This window comes from Xenopus laevis, chromosome 1S (genome assembly GCF_017654675.1).
Source record: "Xenopus laevis strain J_2021 chromosome 1S, Xenopus_laevis_v10.1, whole genome shotgun sequence".
Taxonomy (NCBI): domain Eukaryota; kingdom Metazoa; phylum Chordata; class Amphibia; order Anura; family Pipidae; genus Xenopus; species Xenopus laevis.
The window spans coordinates 128,870,666-128,890,952 of NC_054372.1; the positions used below are offsets into that span (position 1 = coordinate 128,870,666).

General features: G+C 39.2%; 1 protein-coding gene across 1 annotated transcript; it reads right to left on the minus strand.

Annotated features, from left to right (window-relative positions):
- Nucleotides 1-1,661: 1,661 nt before the first annotated feature.
- LOC108707002 (nuclear factor interleukin-3-regulated protein) lies at nt 1,662-19,483 on the minus strand. The gene is made up of 2 exons (XM_018243887.2): nt 19,172-19,483; nt 1,662-3,505 (listed from the first exon to the last, which is right to left on the minus strand). The coding sequence occupies exon 2, from the start codon at nt 3,332-3,334 to the stop codon at nt 1,955-1,957; it is 1,380 nt and encodes a 459-aa protein (XP_018099376.1). The 5' UTR covers nt 3,335-3,505; nt 19,172-19,483; the 3' UTR covers nt 1,662-1,954.
- Between the last annotated feature and the right edge of the window lie 804 nt (nt 19,484-20,287).

Genomic DNA, 20,287 nt, shown 5'->3' on the forward strand with positions numbered 1-20,287 from the left:
TAAAGTGAATAGGGTAATCTGTCGCTACAACCGAACAGTTTGCTGTCTTCCAGGTGCCAGGGTTCGGCATGTGGTTGATCGGGTAGACAAATTATTGGGTGGGGATGTCTTAGTACATATTGGTACGAATGACAAAATGAATGGTAGATGGGGGACCTTAAAGAATGAGTTCAGGGATCTAGGCTCTAAGGGGAATATTTATGAAAGAGTGAGTTAGAGATAACCACAGTCCACTAGAGTGAAATAGCGAAACTCTCCATTAATTTCTATGGGATTGGTGTATTTATCAAAGGGTGAAAGTGAGAGTTCACCCTTTGATAAATTTAAGAATCCCATAGAAATTAATGGAGATAGGCGGTATTTCACTCTAGCATCTTCTGGGAAGGTCTTCCAATGCCTGGGCCAGGTTAAGTTTAGGAAGACAAATGGGAGCTTAGGGAGCTAAATGCTGGCTAAAGTCTTGGTGTAGGAAGGAAGGGTTTGGGTCCTAGATTACTGGGCTGATTTTTCCTTGAGGTACAACCTTACAGTGAGGACAGTGAGGTTGTGGAATGCAGTGCCGGATGATGATGTGATGCTGAGTCTGTTAATACCTTTAAAGAGGGGATTAGATGATTTCTTGGACAGCATAATAACCAAAGCTATAGTGAATCTGTGATTTGCAAGATCTTTATGTCAGCATTATCCCTTGCTCCCAAAATATTGCCTTCAGTGATCATGAATATGAATTTCCCCAGAATTTACAAATACATTTTAATCCTACTTTGTTTTGTCAATTCCATTTAACCCATTACCTAAGGGCTGTCTAAATAGTCAGAATGAACATAAAAGGTCTTGCTGGATATCCTAATTTGCCTGTGTATTTTATTTTAGATTGTTTATATATACAAAAAAGGTATCCCGTTTTATATTATAAGCATTAACTGTTTAATTTTTTGTCTTACATGATTGGATACTTAATAAAGAATTACTCCAACCACAGAAAAGAGGAGTTGCGCACTCAAAAAACCACAAAGGTCACCAAACAATTATTTAAAAACCAAAAAGTAATTTGAATAATTTTTGTATTTCGTTCTCCATTTAATTTCTTATATAGTTGCCTCAATAAAGAATTAGGCTAGAAATGTCACACCTTGTATTTTGACTTATGAACCAGCTCAAGACCACCACAACCCTGTAACAGTTAAGATATGTGCCTCTGAAGGCTCTGTAAATTATTCTAATTTAAACAGATTAATTTTAAAAGAAAATAGAAAAAAGAAACTGTGGCCTTATAAAAAGGTTTTTGCTATAAATGAAAAGCAACTCTACCTAACGCTATTGAATTAAATCCAGACATATTTTAAACTGACCTTAAAACTGAATTATTACTAGATATGTAAAACCTACAATATTATCAACCAACTGAAAACACCTTTTTGCAACAAAGGACAATACTTTCCATTGCTAACGGAGTTGCTGAATGTAAAATTCAGAAGCTATCATTTTGCTGTTTATCATTGCTCCCATGAAATGTTTGACAAAAACTGTTGCAATTAGTTTTTAATTTTTATGCAGTTTAAATATTGTCAGTGGGCCATTAATATCTGTTCTGATCGGCAAAATTAGCAGCACATATAGTATTTGTGTCTAATGGATTTCTAATACAAACCAGAGGCACGTATTTTTCACCAATACTTTATTTAACTGGTAACTTGCACAATGTATAACAGACTGGCAAAAATAATATTTAAAGATATTTACAACCTTGCATTGGCTACCTATCTGTACACAAGGCATAGTGATCATAACACAGTTGTGCACAAAAAAGGACAATATTAAGTAGACATCATTACAGCAGTACAGTGAAATGACGTCACAATACCAGTGAAAATTGAGCATTATACAAAACATACCACTTTACTGCAAACTACAATTTTTACAATATGCATGTCATGAAAAATCAGTAGTACTTTTAACTGGAATTCGATGCACAGATTTCCTGGGTTACTATAAGTCTTTTAAGGGATGCAACTTCAGCAGATAGAGTTGCAATACCTTGCTTTAAATATAAGCTCTCTGACTCAGGGGCTTTGTAGACATTGTCTTTTATATGCACAATCCCAGATGTTTTACAAAGACTTGGCATTTTATCAAGTTCCCTGTGATGCCACTGACCTGGTTTGAGTGGCCAGTCCTGAATATTAGTTACTTGAACTGATAAAGGGGACAAAGAAGAATGTACCATGTTTTCACTGTTGTGTTTTTCCAGCTGTAAGTGCCTCTTTGAAGACATATCAATTGGCAGGGTCAGTTTTTGTGTGCTATCAAGCTCGCTTTCCAGTGCTTCTACTTTAATCTGCATTGCCTTAGCTTTAATACGGAGCTTGTGAGGTAATGCAGAGGAGTTCACTTCTGGAACTTTTATGATTGTCGTGTGGCCGTTTTTAAGTTCAACGGGGGAATGAATAGGACCTTTTGGAACCCGCTGTTCATCCTCACCATCAGATGTCTTTCCTACCACACCTTCGTCTGCTTCTGATGTTCTCGGAGAGTTACTTGACGATCTGTTTATGTGCACAAGTGGTGGAGAATGTGAATACCCGGGAAATGTGCTTCCAATATAATTGGCATATATAGAGCCTTGGAAAGTGTTACTGTCTTCTCTGGCATCTCTTGAAAAGTTCTCCACTTCCACAGGCTCCCGTTTAACTCTTTGGAACTTTATATCAGTGCTTCTGCAGTTGCTCTGGATAGTGCTCGGCTGAACATGCTCCATGGATGAGGCCTCAGACACATCAGACAGAGAGCTTTGTGGGGAGTGCTTGATAACTGAAATACAACTGCTGGTCATTACAGAATGTTCATGATCACTGTTATACGACATATTTGGCTTGGAAGATGAGTACTCCTGAAAAAAAACTGCAGTGGAGCTGGTGACCTTTTGTATTTCTTGGGCATAGGAAGTAGAACTTATCAAACCAAATTTAAGTTTTAATGATAGCAGTTCTGTTTTCAGACTGGCATTCTCTTCCCCTAGTACCATAAGTTTATTTTCCAAAACCACATCATTTAACCTCCGTTTTTCTCTTGACCTTTTTGCAGCTTCGTTGTTTTTCCGTCTTTTTTCCCAATACATAGCATCTTTCTTTTCATCTGGGATAAATTCCCTTTTCCTCCGACACGAGGAGCTTTTGTTTTTCACATTTAGCCCATCACTGTACAACATATCGTTGCTGGAGTCCATAGATTCTGACATGTCTGGTATATTTGAACTAAGAACAAGAATATTTTCCATACGCGAATCTGCACATTCTTGCTCTCTTTTAATGGTTGGCATTTTTGTCAGCTGCATGTGAAGGAAGTGGAGTTAAAAACCTTCTGCAGCTCTTAAAAAGAGCAATTTCACATCAACTTGAAACTCTTAATTAGATTAAATTCCATCTGCTGGCGAAATTTTCTTCATGGCCTCAAGACAGCCAGGTTGAAACCATTTCCGTTATATGCTCAGGAACAATTATTTGACCTGAAATAAAAGAGTACACAATTAATATGTGTTAAAATACTATTAGGTAATAAAATATTTAAGTTAACCTTATATCTCCAGAAAGACATCTACAATGCACCTAAGGTCACATGGTCAAATTCCTCTGAGATTTGCAGAACTATTGGTTTGCTGATATAACCACAATAACATGCACTTCTGCAATCTTATAAACCATGTTCAAAAGTTCTGTCTGTGGTTCGTATACTACAATGATCTGGAAAAATAATTACGTCATAAAAAGAGATTTTTTTTCCTAAGGCTTTATAAATGCTATGTTGTCTTTTCTGCGGCTCGTGACATTGCATGGCTTTTGTCTGAAATTGCAGAGAGCAAGAGGAACAAAGACATAAATGATTAATTAGTACTAAAACCTCAAGGAGAAATGGAAAAACATGCAGTAATAGAAACCCCCTATGACTTAAATACAGTCTAAATATTGTAAACTCAGCTATAAATAAAATAAATACATTTTAAAAGAAAACCATTGATTCCTGTTGTTAAGCTGCAATGAACCTCGACACATGGATTTAGTTCTTTTTTTAACTTACTATAACTGGTGTGGTAAGATATCAAGACACCACTTATACCTCCATAGCTCTAAGGCTATTGTCTCCCCAGCTGAAAGTCAAAACTAATGTAATGGGGATGTACCTTGCAAAGACATTAGGAATTGTGTCAGCTTTCTGCTGAATAAAGGGGCTAATGGTGAGAGTAGATTAAGTCCATGACTGTCGCTTTGCAACTCTAAAATGCATTGCATTTTTGGCCAAGAATCATGTGGGATTCAAAGATTAGGTAACACTCTGCTTCTGCTAGCAGTTTCTGCAGTTCTATGCTAGGGCATTTTGCTGTGCTAACATTTTAATTTTATTAGCTACTTAGCAAACTGGCATCTTTAGATTACTCACCCTGTACCTTTTAAGTCTAACTTTATGGTTGGATGGTATATAGTTTATGATACACAGATTTACCTCTGAGATAAAGGGGCAAATTCGCTAAGATTCGAAGTTGCGCCAGGCGCAACTTCGCCGCCCTTCGCTAGGCGTAGTTTCGCCAGCGCTCCGCAAATTCACTAAAATCCGAAGTTGCACACAGGGGTAGCGTAAGTTTGCGAAGTTGCGCTAGCGTTGATTTGCCAAGCGAAGCGAAGTTTCGCTAGCGATGGTTCATTTGCATACGGCGCCAAATTCAGATTTCAATGGAGGAATACGTATCAGCACTACAAATGCCTAGAAAACCTTCAAAACATCAAATAAAAATTTTATTTTGCCCTACACATGTGCCCACTGTATAGGTAAGTTGCCATGAGTCAGGAAATGTAGGGGGGAAGGGGGGAGCCCCAAAAAATTTTTCGATCTTTTTCAGCCTATTACCCATAATGTAGAAAACACGCCAGAAAACTTAGAAAAAATTGTTACTTTTTTTTAAGCAATCCCTATCTACTCTATTGCACTTCGCCTGGTCTGAGGTGGCGAAGGAAGTCTTGCGTAAAAGGTAGCGTTCAGTACACTGTGCGCGTTAGTGAATTTGCGTAGTTATGTCCGTAGCGAAAATTCGCCAGGCGTAAGGGTGCGAAGTAACACTAGCGAATCTATGCCAGCGTTCGTTAGTGAATTTGCGAAGTAACGAAAATGCCCAACGCTAGCGAATTGACGCTAGCGTTCGGCGCTTAGTGAATTTGCCCCACAGTGTTGCACCCAAAGAGCTGCAGGCTGTTCTCCAAGTTAGAAAAATATCTACTGTTTTGGCAAAGGATTTTTTCTGTTGCCCAATAAAGTCAAGATTATGTGGTAAGCAATGTAGACATGAGCCAGATTATATGATGTAAATCCTTAATCACAATTTGGATTATTAATTGCACATGCAATATTTTCAGTTATGCTTTTTTAGACACTACATAATTGTGCAATTTTGGAATTTTCAAGAGATATGTAAATCATAATGTAATCCCTTCTTATAATTGACACATATATTTTGTAGTTATTGGACAAGAATCTTCAACAACAGTGTTAATTTAGTTACTGATTGAACTAATAAATTAAAATGCTGTGCTTTCTTACCCTTTAATGCTTAAATTGGGCATGTCTCACAAATTAGGGGCAGGTATTTTTATTAATGAGAGTAAAGCTTGAAATAAAATATTTTTTTTCTGGAATTTATTACCCATCATAGCTAATGGCTTTTGTAGGCATTGGGAATTTGAATGCAACAACATCTGGGGTATTTAAATTAGAGCGTCAACATTTTTCTGATTTATGTCAATTATTACTAATTAACACACACTCATTTAAAAAAAAACACCCAATATTTTTCAACAAGGGCAGTTTACCAAGGAAGTGAAATGGATGATCTGAGTCTTCTTTGGCGTCCGAATCCTGCTTTTTGTTTTTGTGACTTACTCTCCATGGTGTCTTAGCATTTCAGTGGATTAAAAATAGTAAAAGAACAACTGTTCTGATAAATATATCTATCCTACAATTGCTCACACAGCATCCTGCCAAAATATGAAATCAGGGCCAACAAGGTTAGCACTGTACTCATTTACAGCAGCTCATTACTCTAATTTTATCTCTCTCTTCAGAAATAAAACACAGCCAAATATGTTTTAAATGAGCCAAAATTCTTGTGTTTTGGGAGATGCTAAATATTAATTTGAATGATAACAAAAGGTTGTTTTTCAACAGCTTTTCTATAATTCCTCAACTGGGATGACTCTGGCTAGGCAGAAACCATTACAGTGGTTGTATCTCCATGCAGCTGATTTGCAGAGCAGAATTTAAGTCTGATCCATGCCCATTAAGGTAACTTTTACACCAAAGGGCTAGTTTTAAGGTAAGGTAGAAATAACATTTAAACTGGGCCCCCGGCATTCGAGGTAAGCCCCTGGTGGATAGATATATAAAAAAAGCATAGAGAACATATAATTTGTGACAGTTGTTAGGTATCTTTAGTATTTAAAACAGGGATGTCCAACCTGAATGTTACCAGCTTTTGAACTGTAAGTTTTAAGGCTATCAGGGGAAGCTGAGAATTTTTGTTCAACCACAGCATGCGGGCTGCACAACACACTCCTAATTTATGTATCTTTTGTCTAAATGCAGGTCCCATCCTTTCTATATTGCCTGGGCCCCTCTATACTTTAAACTCCTGTATGAACATAATCAGGTTAATCTACCAAAACAGGGCAAATTTATGTATCATCGGTAATGCATAGCAACCATTCAGTAATTAGCTTAGTTCAGCCAGTAGAACAATGAAATCAAAAATGTAAATAGTTCTTATGCATTCCTGTCAATGTTCAAAACTGCCCGGTGTTAATAAATTGGCATTAGTATTTTCTAAATCCCAAGTGAAGAAGAAACCAGTTGGATCTGTACTAAAATGGTACATATATTCTCAGGTGAAGTGCAGAAACCAATGAGAAACCAGCTTTTATCTGTTAGATGTAGTAAAATGATTAAGCATATATCTGGTTGCTATGTTTTACTGCACTGGAGCCAGAAGTAGAGTGAAAATCTGTCACTCTCTGTCATTTCTAGGAGATTTTAAAAGGTGCATGTATAAAAGGGTGAACCCTAAGTTTTACCCATTGGTACAAAGAGAGAGCAGCAAATTTTACAGATTGTGGCAAACTCTAATTTCAAAACTAGGGGGGTTGTGGATGCACACCTGAGGCCAATTTCAAAAAGTTTAAAGCCCTGTCTAAATGATTCAAGTAAATATGCAAGTGCATGTAATTTTGAAACAGGGTTTTTTTGTTACAAAGTTATGATCATAATATTGATAAGACACTAATTTAATCTCTTAGATGAATAACACCCTTTGTGCATATAAGCTTAATACACTTTCTGCAAATATCCAACCTTTGGGTCTCCAGCTATTGCTCAACAACCAATCCTAGCATTACTTACGGTCACAGCCACCTTAATACAGTTGTAAGACAATGGGCTACACATATCTTTATTCATAGACCTTTCGATGGAAAATCTTCAACTGCAGATTTGTGATCTGGCATTTGCTCTCATCCTGCAGGCAAAAAAGTCATCCATCTTGCTCTTGGCACTTCCTGCTACATCTTACCACAGTAGACTTCAGTAACTCGAACAGGAAGCAATAGGGCCATAAAAACTTCAACTCAGATCTTTGAATATTTTATGGGTAGAAATATGTGTGAATATACAAACTATAAATGATACAAGATGCAGTTTTATAAAATTTAATTTTTGTGTATCAGTCACTAATGCGGAATGACTTTTTAAGTCTATATGGTCTCTAGTAGCCTTGCAGAATGACTTTAAAAGTACATTTGGGAAACCGAAAGCCATGACACCGTCCAAGCTTGACTTTCCCCATCTGTATATGAGTCACAGCTAAATGTTCTTTTTAATTTTATGGTAATGGCTGAAAGTATAGTGCAAACGTTGTAACAGGCTTTCATACAGCTCTGCTTCCATTCCATTTTATCACAGTGACTCCTAATTACCGTTACCTTGTGCATAAAGCAGTAACCATCCATATACTGACAAACTTGGGCTGCACACAAACTGTTCTGCAAAGCTACTCTGGTTTTCAGTACAAGTTCTCGAATAAATTGTAATGCTCGGCTGAAGCATCCAATTTATGTAAAAATTTATGTTATCAGATTTTTGTTGAGTATCAGTGACCAAAGCAGTAGAATATGTAAAGGCAGGTACACTGCTGTTCTCAACCATTTTGGCTATTCCCCAGTAACATTTTATTTGTGCCATTATAATTATTATTATATAGGTGTTTGGTGGCTGATAAGGAAATGCCACTACCCTAAAATCATTCATTTGGATAAGCCATGAATGAATTCAGTTATTGACAATATCTGAAGCTGCAGATAAACTGACATCTGCAAACACTCTGCTAGCTGCAGTTTAGCAATAGTAAGCTACAGATATCGAGGGCCGTAACTCGGGGTAGGCAGAACAGCCATGTTTCTAGGGAGCAATGGTAGGGGGGCACTAGGCACGTACCTTATCTGTGTGATTACCCCATGTCTGCGTACAACCGATCACTGCAGTTCGCTCCCCTTTGCCGTTTGTCACTCCTGCCCCTCCCTGGTTGCCTTTGTGCAAGTGGCAAGGCAGGTTGACCCTGAACTGCAGATATCTAGTACATGTACCCCTCCCCCATAATAGACTTCTGCATATCTGAATCTAAGAGAGTCACAAATGGTAAAAGGGGGGGGGTTGTTTAGTCTGAGCTCACTAGTGTATACTGTCCTTATAATTTATATAGTGGCCAGTAGGACACTATTAGGAGCCCTGGCTACCTTATGTATGGGTTGATCTATGTAGTGACAAACAAGGAGAGTGTTCCTGTGCAGGGATGGGCACAACTGTCACATAAAAGTGACTAGAAAATGTTATTTTTAATATTATTATTGCCTTTAATAATGTTGCCCCTGTATCTGTGGGTCACAAATGAATAGTGCTCTTTTATTTATATAAGTTACCACACGTTAGAACTATGGTTGGTTGCTCAAGGTATTTACACTGGGGCTGTTTAGCACCAGTCCAATTGTCTTGAAATAATATAAAGTGTAGGAAGAGATACTGGAGCCGGTATGTCACTTTACATTTGCTCTTGACAACTGTCACTTTTTACTCAGCTTGTCTTTTTGTGTTATCACTAATTACACGAAAACTTCAAACTTTTCAGATGGATTTTGCGTTAGATAGATAAGTTCTTACACTTGTTTCCTGATAAAATATTTGCTCATTTTTTTTCCTGTAGAACATCAAACTATTTACAGATTTTCCAAAGTGCTCCTGCTGCTGCATAAAACATATACTGCAAGTTTAACATCTGCCCAGGACACCCAGACTGCCATGAATACAGCGGCAATGCCAACAGCTACTGACAATAGCAATGGTATAATGATAAAATAAACATCAGTGAATAATGGAGAATTAATGAAACACTTGAGAGTAATACTCTGAACCTTAACGCTGAGTGCATAACCCCATAATTTAGTGGCCATAGCAGGTAAATGTAATGCATTCTTGTTTCTTATATCTGAAATTAAACATTGTACCATGAATCCCAACATTTCCCTCATGCTTCGTAACAGTTCTAGTTTTTTTAATTGTGAAAAAGTACTTATGGCTGCTTTAATAACATAAGAGTTAAATTTCTGCAGTGCAGTTACCTATAGCAACTAAGCAGCAATTAGTTCAACCATGAAAGCAAAGCTCTAATTGGTTGCTATAGGTAACTATACTGTTGCAACGTACCACCCACTAATCAGTCCATATGTATTTACCCTAAAAGCAGACAAAACCCAACTAATTTATTTGAGTGTAAGTTTGCACTTACACAGCACTACCAACAGAGGGTGGGATGAAGATGTTGGACTTTTCAGATCAAACCTCCCCTCCCCTTTTTCAACTCGTTTCACTGGCTCAACGCCCCTAGCTATTTCAATGATTTAGCCATTGTGTCTAAAATATCTAGTATAACAAACAAGTGTTCACCTAAAATCTTAGTGGAGTATGTTATCCACAGTTCTCATGAGATCAAAGATTCAGGTAGATTTAGACTAGAAGTTGAAATACACCAGTGTTTTAAAATATGGAAATGTAAACTTTTGTTAAGTGTCTAGGAAATAAGTTGCAACTAAAGCAAGAGATTAGGTACAGCACTTCCTTTAGCTGATCCACATTATCGGTACAGAGGTGACAAGCAATAGATCACATCAGCTGGAGGTTAACTAAGTTTGTGCGGCAAACTGAATGCTTTAAGGAATAATATGTGATAGACATTACACTGGGCTGTAAACCCAAAAACGGGCCAGCAATGACTAATTTGGCAGAATCCAGATGTCTGTTCAGCAAGAGCAAGCAGTTCTAGTTCCAGACAAGACTGGAGAGACAGTAAGTTCTGGATATGCGGTCATTAATGCTTTATCTGTGTCTGTGCAACAGATTTACTCAAAGGCAGCAACAACAACAGGTGGTCCTCATAACAGAATGAGGGCAATGATATTAGGAAATACTCAAAAGACTGGCTTTCAGACTGATGTGAAAAAAAAATTGCATAAAGTTGGTGTGAAATTATTACTTGTTTATACAGTGCCCAGTGTCGGACTGGCCCACAGGGATACCAGGAAAACTCTCGGTGGGCCCAGGTGTCAGTGGGCCCTCCGGCTTTAAAATATTTGGCATACTTCATGGCCATTGCCTATTTCTAAGAGGCTAAATAGATGGAATAATAGATTATAGTATGTAAAGAAAAGAGACAAGGGGAATAGAGGTTGCGTGAGGAGAGGAATTATAATGTACTGAGAGTGGGCCCCTGATCTAAGGTATTTTGGTGGGCCCCTAGTATAAGGTTTTTGGGTGGGCCCCTGGTGTCCCAGTCCAACACTGACAGTGCCTATATATACTGCAGTGATGCTATGGATAGTACACTGAACTGACAGCAAACTAACAAAACGCAACCGATAACCAATGCAAGAGTTACATTTTGTGAGTGCTACTGCACTGTTAAATGGTATCAATAGTTATTATCAAACACAATAATCTGCAGCACAGTTAGTGATTCACCCTAAGGGCTTATTCAGTGGGTTTGTATTCTCCATTCACTCCAAAACATACACACAGGTTAACTTGGAAAATGTACACAATTGGCACTGGTGTGAGTGTGAATGTGATTGGGATTCGATTGTAAACTCCACCAGGGTAGTTGGAGTGATGTTAATGATGTATATAATGATGTATATTCTAAGTAGCATTGTTCACAAAAGATTAGGTAACATGAAGTTGCATGTTTTTCTTGATCTAAAGCACAATGTAATTCAGTGCTATATGTTGGCCTTATTAATAACCCATGGAGGGAAGCAGTTAGCCTGAGAGTTCACTAACTAATCTAGGGATGTTCACTAATTTCTCTTTAAAACCTTATCTGAAGAGCCATGCCAGGGATACTACTTATTTATTATTTATTACTAGTATTTATTATCTCCTCCTATTCTATTTATCCCTATTTTAGTGTTGTTGATTATGGGCCTTTTTATTGTATTATTAAATATTTGCAATTTAACAAGGGCATTTGTACAGAAATTCCTAAATTACATTTATTTAATTATTCTTTAAATGGTCTATTTCAGACACTCCCATGATTAACATTACACTTCCTGGAAATGTACTTACTCTGCCAGAGGCTCACACAAACTTCATAGCTAAATAAAATATTACACTTTGTCAATACTGTATAGAATGATACACCCCAATATTGACTGGAGTTCACACATCCTGAGAGATGTATTCATTTGCTAAAATATGTTAAGCTTTTGCAGTGTCCATATTACTGCTAAGAAAATAGATAGATACTGTAGACAACAACTGCAAAAGGAAATCTGCATGGGTTTGGATAATGAGATAATGATTAGTATACAAATGACTACAGCATTGCAATTCTCAGGCAGTGTCAACTGAGTAAAGCTGGCCATAGACGCAACGATCCGATTCGTACGATTTTCAGACCATGTGTGGAGAGTCCCGACATTTTCGTCCGACGGAGATCGGTTGTTTGGTCGATCGGACAGGTTAGAAAATTTCTGTCGGTTGCCGATAATATTTCTGCATGTATTGCCGATCGTACGATTTTCAGTAGCTTTGGTCAGACCTAACTATCGTACAATTGCTGTCAGGGGCAGAACATCGGCTGATCTGTTCTTTAACTACTTTATTTGATCGGAATGGTAAGACTTTGATCTGAATGGTTAGTGGAGGGTCGGGAGATGGGAAAGTCCGATCGTACGTTGATTCGTACGATCGGATCTTTGCGTCTATGGCCAGCTTTAGAAGGGAACCAAAATATTGAAGTTTGAAAATATGAATGTTTGTTACATAGATATAAATATATATCATAGAAATATATATATATACAGTATATGAACGAGGATGTCAAAAGATGCCACCTGGGTTTGCAAATTCTCTTGAAATTACAGTATGACACACCACCCCTATTTCCTGTTTCTACATAATGTATTTGCACACTCTGATGCAAAATTAAATAAGGTGACACACTGATACAATATTACTCAGCGCAGATTGCAACAGTTGCCACCATGATAATGACTGCATTGTGAAAAATCGCCACTTTTTGTGTAGAACCTTACTTCGCTGTCACTACAATTTTCTAGCTATATATATTCTTTGATGGGGCAAGTATATACAACTAGGGGTGTCCTTGGATGTCTATTTATATTCCCATACACTGCTCCTCTGAAAGAGACAACCTCCCTATTCCTTGCAAATGTAGCAAGGGAATACTATATGTAAACTGCTTGTTTGTATAAGTATTGCACCCAATGTTCTGCTGTTGGTTGGGAACTGAAGTACAGTACTTTGCACAGGTAACTTTTTTGATAGCCGTGCAACTAAAGCCAGGAGTAACTTCATGGGCTGCGGAAAAGAAAGTGGTATTACTAAACCTTCTCTTAAAAACAGGAGGTTAATCACAAAGGGGAAGTAAAGCGAAACTGGAGGAAGGAACCTAAAAGATCATTAAATCCACAGAAACTTAACTCCTGTTTTGTGAATAATTTATTATATGCTTTGTCATAGCACTATTGTTTCTGGCACCCTTTTATGAATTAGTACAATTAAAGTATCGTAACAACTGCCAGAATAAATTACACAAATCTAAAGTAGGTCTATTTTTTGGCAATATTAACTTCCATTTTAAGTGTGTATAAAAATCAGAAAGATGGGGTAACTGTTGCAGACTTACTTACTTGCATTAAAAAATGCATTTATATATGTATCTATTTGGGAATAAACTGTAATAAATAAGGAAACTATTCACAAATCAGTTTAAACATTTCCTTTTTCTTCTACAGAGTTACAGACACGTTTACATACTAGTATAATTACTGTTAATGTAAATCTTATACTGTGTTACAAACATTAACTCAATGAATATTGTAATTCTGCAGAAGAAAACATGAAACACTATTCATAAAATTCATCAAGTTTACTCATTCTTTTATTACTATTATTTTGCTGCTAGCTTCCTTCAACAGATGACATATCGAGTACTATATAATATAATGTATTGTAATGTAATATTCCTAGTAAATACTTTGCTACCCTAATGCTCTCATAGAAAAAGCAGACGGTCCATAAACCCTGTATCTTCCCAGTTTGTTCCTTTTGACGATAGGCAAGGCATGTTCAAAATGATATAATTTCCTAATTGCTTATTGCCTGCTTCTCCTGTGAGTTGGATTGTGTTTAACTGTTTTCCTTTGCAACTGTGGGGGAGGCAGAGAGAGAGAGAGCTCTCCTCTTTGTCTGCAGATTGCAATGTTAATGAACAACTACACACAAACATTGGGAATACGTGACTGGTAGAGCATCCCTCCCTCCTCCAGGGCTGCCTTACCCTCTCTGTGCAAACAAACACTCTTACTACACTGTCTCTAAGATCATATTTCAGAACTGATTAGCACAGGGCGATCCTGGGCAGTTACTAACAGGCAGCAATGGAAAGTCTGCCTTTCCAGGCGGCTAAGCCTGTTATGTCACACCGCTAGTTATGAGGTAATGCCGACTGGGGTTAACTAACAGCCACATCATTTGGGATACCAGACAATCGTCTGCATTCAAGTACCATGTAATTGTGTAACTTTCAACTTTGCTTCCTTGCGGGTTGTTTACTATTGAAGAGTCAGAGCTGAGGCATAATGGAGCTAATTACAGCAACTGTTACCCCAAAGGCACAAGGTATTCCCTAACTTCTCATGATCATAGGATTCCAAACACTGGAGTAACCCTACCCTGTGTACCAAGGACTGAGGGTGAATTACATTAGAAAAAATTACAATGTATGTATATCTTTATTTATATAGTGCCACTTGTATATGCAGACATTTGTACAATATGGTAAAAATAGAAATAGTGAACAAATATTGCAATAAATATATCTATGGTCTCTTTCCACACACACACACACTGTCATGGCCAAAGTAAGGGGGTCAGAAGAATATGAAGTGGCTAAAAGTTAAACTTAGAAAGAATAAGTTACTCTGTTGCGTTACTCCAACTTTTTGACATAGGGTGTCAATTTTATGAATCCCTAAATACCCAAGCACTCTTTTTACCATTTGTACTAGTGTGCATTTATTAATTACACAATTTTGCCCCCCAAACACACCCAAAGTAGTGTGTGATCATTGGTTTATAAATTGCTGGAACTAATAATCGAACAGACAAATAAGCTATAATATTTCTACTGGTTTTACGTACAACCATGATCTTAGTTTACAAATAGATGCAAATAACTCCTGCTCATCCAATGACAAAGTTCTAAATGATTATTCTGCAGCAGATTATTCAGTGAATGACTTGCTCACTACATCAAGCTAACCATTTCATAAAGAAAAACATTGGGAACAATTCACCCCTCCCTTTCCTAGTCTTCTCCCTTTTTTCTCCTTTACACCAAGGATGTGCTGCCTTCTTCCCACCAGTTTTACAGCGAACAGCATTCCCCACGAGCTAAAGGATGTGGGAAGTTTTAGATAAATAGCAAATGGAGGGGAACAGGTTGGGCAAGCTAATTACATGGCAACAAATGAATAAGCCTCACACAGTCATGGTAACCATAGCTTCACTGATGCAATTTACACATGTATATCAGTCATTTTCACCCCTTGGAACATAAGAAGAACCTTGTACTCGCCACTGACTCACCCCCCCCCCCCCAGAATAAATTAGTTTAGTGTATGGTTTATTAAGAGAAATGCTTGGGACCTGGGCTTTTCTGGATAATTTTTAAAAATTAGAATTATTTAATTAAAATGAAGCTTATTGCAGATGGCCTTCCTGTAATTTGGAACTTTCTGAATAAGGAATTTCCATATAACAGATCATATTCCTGTTTATAGGTATGTGCAGTTGTCACATGATTTTCACAGGAGTGAGAGTATTGTGTAATGAGCCAGAATGGTGCATTGTTTTAGCCTGACATGGACAGCTCTGTTGGGACCGATTATAACCAATTTGTTTGTTGAGTGATGCACTGTATTCCTCAGGAAAGACATTATTATGCTGTATCTTGGGCAGGTCCCATAATCTCATATTAAAAGATAGCAACAGGGCTGGGACTTGTCGTACCTGAAAAATGATCTCCACACAGCAATGTAAAATAAATAGCACTATGTAAAAATAGAACAGTACAACCAATCGTTTGTTAACTCCTTGTCTTTTTTTTTACCTTGCATAATTCATGTGCAACCTGTACCTGCACTGTCACAATGATAACCTATCCGAAATATTATACAGCTCTATAACTGTCTCTCCAGTATCCACAAATATTTCTGCTCACATCTTGGATTTAGCTTGCACTGTGCTGCCGATGGCTGGAATGCAGACACCTTGTAGCCACACAACAAAATAGGTGATGCCCAGAGGTCGTTCTACTATTGAAATGAGTTACCAGTTGCTGAGAAAACATCCAACAAAATCTATGTTCATTATAGAAGCGTGGCTGTTACCTAGCAATAATCTAGAGTAAATGACCCAGAGGAAAAACTGACTTCTGTTACATCATTTCAAGAGCAGGAACCAGGGGTGAGTGCAGTGAATTCACACTGGAATTACGTTTAAAAGTATTTCCATTCTGCTCCTGCTTATGACTGCATTTCCATTCATTATGAAGAAAAAAAACACTTTAGACTTAAACCAGATATTTTAATAAAGCAGGAAGGCACATTAGTGAAAATATCATCAGCCACCCTCACACTATCCACGTATACATGTCTGCCATCATGGCACACACTGATGATTAGCCATGTTGATATGAGGTGGTAACAGATAGGCAGTCTTCTCTCTGCAGGAGAACAAAGGATTGCAGAGCCCGGCAACCATCTAAACCATGCCCTCAACCATTCACGTGCTCCTTCTCAATCACAACAACCACCGCCTACAGCCAGATTCTCTATGTGTAATTTTTTACCTACCTATATACAGCTATTTAGTCTATAGTGAACTATAGGGGCCACAAAATTACCTATACAGTAGGTACCTACACACTCTGGCAAGTGAATTCAAAACGTGAGAAACGAGTCTGGAGTAGAGGAAGGGAAGAGACGTTCTATAACTAAGTGAACTCCTCATAACGTTCGGACCTTAGAAACACCACACAGGAGCCAGTTTGCTCTCACAATACAATGGCATTGCACAATAGACAGCGAGAAATGAGTCATATTGTGTATTCGTGTATTTATAAATCCCCCTAATGTCCCATGCCTGTCACTCCCCCTTATGTGAGAGGAATGCAAAGCTCAGCCCCAGCAACTGCTCAGCGAACAAAGAACCTTGGCATTCTTCTCTGATTAGCTCTATATCCCCGTGCCCTGCATATTATACTAATGCCACATGATGGAATACATTGACTATAAGACACTCATGAGGGAGAGCCGCAGCTGGAACTAGCAACAAGCGCTGCAGGGATATTGCAATCACAAACACCGGGGATCTGTAAGTGCTGCTGCTGCTGAATCACAACTGCCAGCACCGCCCTACAAGCAAAGGCTGAGGAGTCAGTCAATGAATGAAGCAGTCAATGGTCTCCTAGTTGTGACACACACACACACACTCTCTCTCTCTCTACTGCAGGCATGTCCAAAGTGCGGCCCGTTTTCACATTTACACTGGCCCTCAGCCTCCATTATGAAATTAATAATAATGAGGCCCCCCAGAACAGTGCGATCAGGAATCCCATAGCAGTAATATTAAAGCACATTAGTGAAATGATCTGGCACGTAGAGATGCGCTGTTTTCGTATACTTCTTTAGGGCTGAAGGTGTCAATAGATATAGTGATGTGCCAGTATGGTAAACTAAAGAAGTATGGCGTCACTACGTTCCAGTACGTGTCTATTGATGACACCTTCAGTATAGACAGTGGCAGATCATTTCACTAATGTGCCCAAATATTACTGCTACCATTACTCCATTCCTGTAATTTAATGTTAATGGTTCAAAGAATGTCAGGCTGAATGGTCGGCCCCCACACACCTCACCAAATCTGGCCCTCGTTGCAAAAAGTTTGGGCACCCCTGTTCTACTGGTATCTACGAAAGAGCAGGAGGGAATAAATCATGAAGGGTTAATGGGGCATAAAAGACCATAAAGACGCACCGACTTGATCACTTGTGCAACTGTTGTATTAGTGGCCAGCAGACTGGGGCTATGCCACCGCTTTAATTCCTCGCAGCACCGAAAAAGTGCCATTATTAACCCCTTCCATCGCTAGCAGACAGTGTCAGCCTCAGATTTGTCTGTAAAGAGCTCTGAGCTTCCGAGCAGCAGCCAGCGGTTGGACTAAATATAACCAGGCGTTTTTTTTATTTTTACACCGCATGGCAAAGCCCTTGAGGAATATGATCTCATGTAGGCGGCCATTGTCCGCTTTCCACTAAAAGGATTACTGAGAAAATCCAGAAAAAAAAAACGAGAGAAAGCGAGTGACTGAACACCCTGCGAGTTTTGAAGAGAAATCGCACGATCAGCTCTTGTAGTCGAGCTGGCAGCAGAGGTTACATAATGGAACATTTCCAGGAACTGCTGTAGTGGGAGCGATCAGCTCTCTGTGCTGCCCGAGTGTGAGGGAATGACAGCGTGTTAGCAAATCTCGCATGGATTTTGTAATATATAGGACAATATACACACAGCAGCATCATATACAAAGGTGCGACTTTTCTATTATAACGGCATTCTCCCTGTACAGCGGCTTACTCTAGGGGCATCTTTAACCTGTTATTTCCCACCATCCCAGTTAGTTTCAGAACAGCCGGAGGGTCGCACATTGAAGCACTGGATCTACACTGCACTCATATTATTGTTTTATACATCAAGTCCTGCACGTGTAGGTTATGTTATAGAATGAAGGGGACCCAGCAGGTGACTACAGGTATATATGACATTCAGTAACAAGCCGGTCAGTGAATACACAGTCTGATTATTATGCAATGTGTGGAAACAAACACAACACTGGCTTCCACGCACAACAAACAACGGGGGGACATCCCCATTTAACTCAGTCCCGAACGAGATGCACTGAAACTGCAACAACACCAACGTCGATCGCAAAGTCCTGTGTGCGCCCCACACTACTAGTTATATAGTGTATTCATATCAACTGAGCTTGTACCCCGGGTCACACCAGTGACAAAGCTAACGGCAGAATTCCTTGCAGCTCGTACAGATAATTGGCATGCAACTGCTTGTAATGTGCCAGTGGTTTGGAGATACGAGTAGTAGTGAGTTGCACCGCCTTTTAGGCATGGACAGTTCATTAAACTGTCATAGGGTTGAATGGCAGCTAGTACAGAGAACCCTCATTTTGCCTTCAGAATGGAATGTAAGCCAGATAATGTGTATATCCTATTCTTGCTCACACAATTGGTCACAGAGAAGCTGTATCATTACAACTACTGTAGTAGTTACAGCGCTGCCTCGTCTCATTCATGTAGCACAACAATAATGCCGAGTAGTAGTAGCACAGAAACCATTCATTGTCCTTCATCATCTCCCCCCTCGTGCCACTCGCATTTCGCCCAAGGAAGGGAAAAAACCTAATGCATAACAATACTAATAATAATTACCTGCCTTAGCGCTTGCATCAGTTCCTAGGCATCTTTGCTCCTGTTTAATTCACTCGCTCCGTTTCCAGGCATAGGTGTTCGGCAGCTGGGGGGTTAATTGATCACACGTGCCAACAAGAGAATAAAACAAAAAAAAAGTCAGCGTCTCCAGTGCAATGTGTGTGTGTATACGTATCAGTGTCTCTCTCCCCGCTCCAGTGTACAGCCTGCTGCTCTAACAGATCTGTGTTAGTAGGTCAATACTCTTCAACTATACTCTCGGTGCACTTCCACTCTTTGCTCTCACTAAAACAGGAGCGAGCTGGCGCACTGGCAGCCAATCACAGATACGAGGCTGAACCGGCTTCTCCAATAGGAAGCGGCTGCCGGAGCTGGGGAGGCGGGACCTGGAGAAAAGAATTGAGAAGCTTTAGTTACGAACACCGTGTGTTACTGTAGAACGTGGAGCTCTTGTTCTGTGCGTTGCATAACCACAGGCAGGGGGAAGATGGGGAGGGCTCCATTTACGTAACTGCCCGACAGGAATTATACAGAGGCGACACTTTAACCCTTTCCACGCTCGGAATCCAGCGCATAGTCACTTTCCCTGTCTCGCTGAACGACTGTCTGTTGCCGTCGTAAGAAAAATGTCACGCTTGTGTGTTTTCTATAAAATACATTTTAGATCGCGAGTTTTGTGTTTTTGTGTCAATTTGTCATGTACTGAGACAATAGAACAGTTGCTGACTGAACTAGAGCAAGAGCTCCAGGAAGGAGGCTGAAGGGCTGTGTGACTGTCTGAGGGGGAATGGACATAATCCAGGCCCAAACTGGCAATTTGGTAACTTGCAAATGCCAGAGGGGCTGTTATAAATTGCCATGGTCCAGTGCTTTGTATTGGGCCTGTGTGTGTAGTGTCAGGGATACCAGGAAGCTGGCCCAGACTGGCAATCTGTGGGTTCTGGCAAATGCCAGAGAGGCTGCTATAAGGTGCCATAGAAAGTCAGTATTAAGTGCGCTGGTGGGGGCTGTTTAGGCCGCTGTGGGGGCTGATTGGGCCTCTGTGTACCTAAAATGTCAGGGCCTATCTTAATTTTCATTCCAGACCTGCCAGGAAAAGTCTCAGTGGGCCTAGGT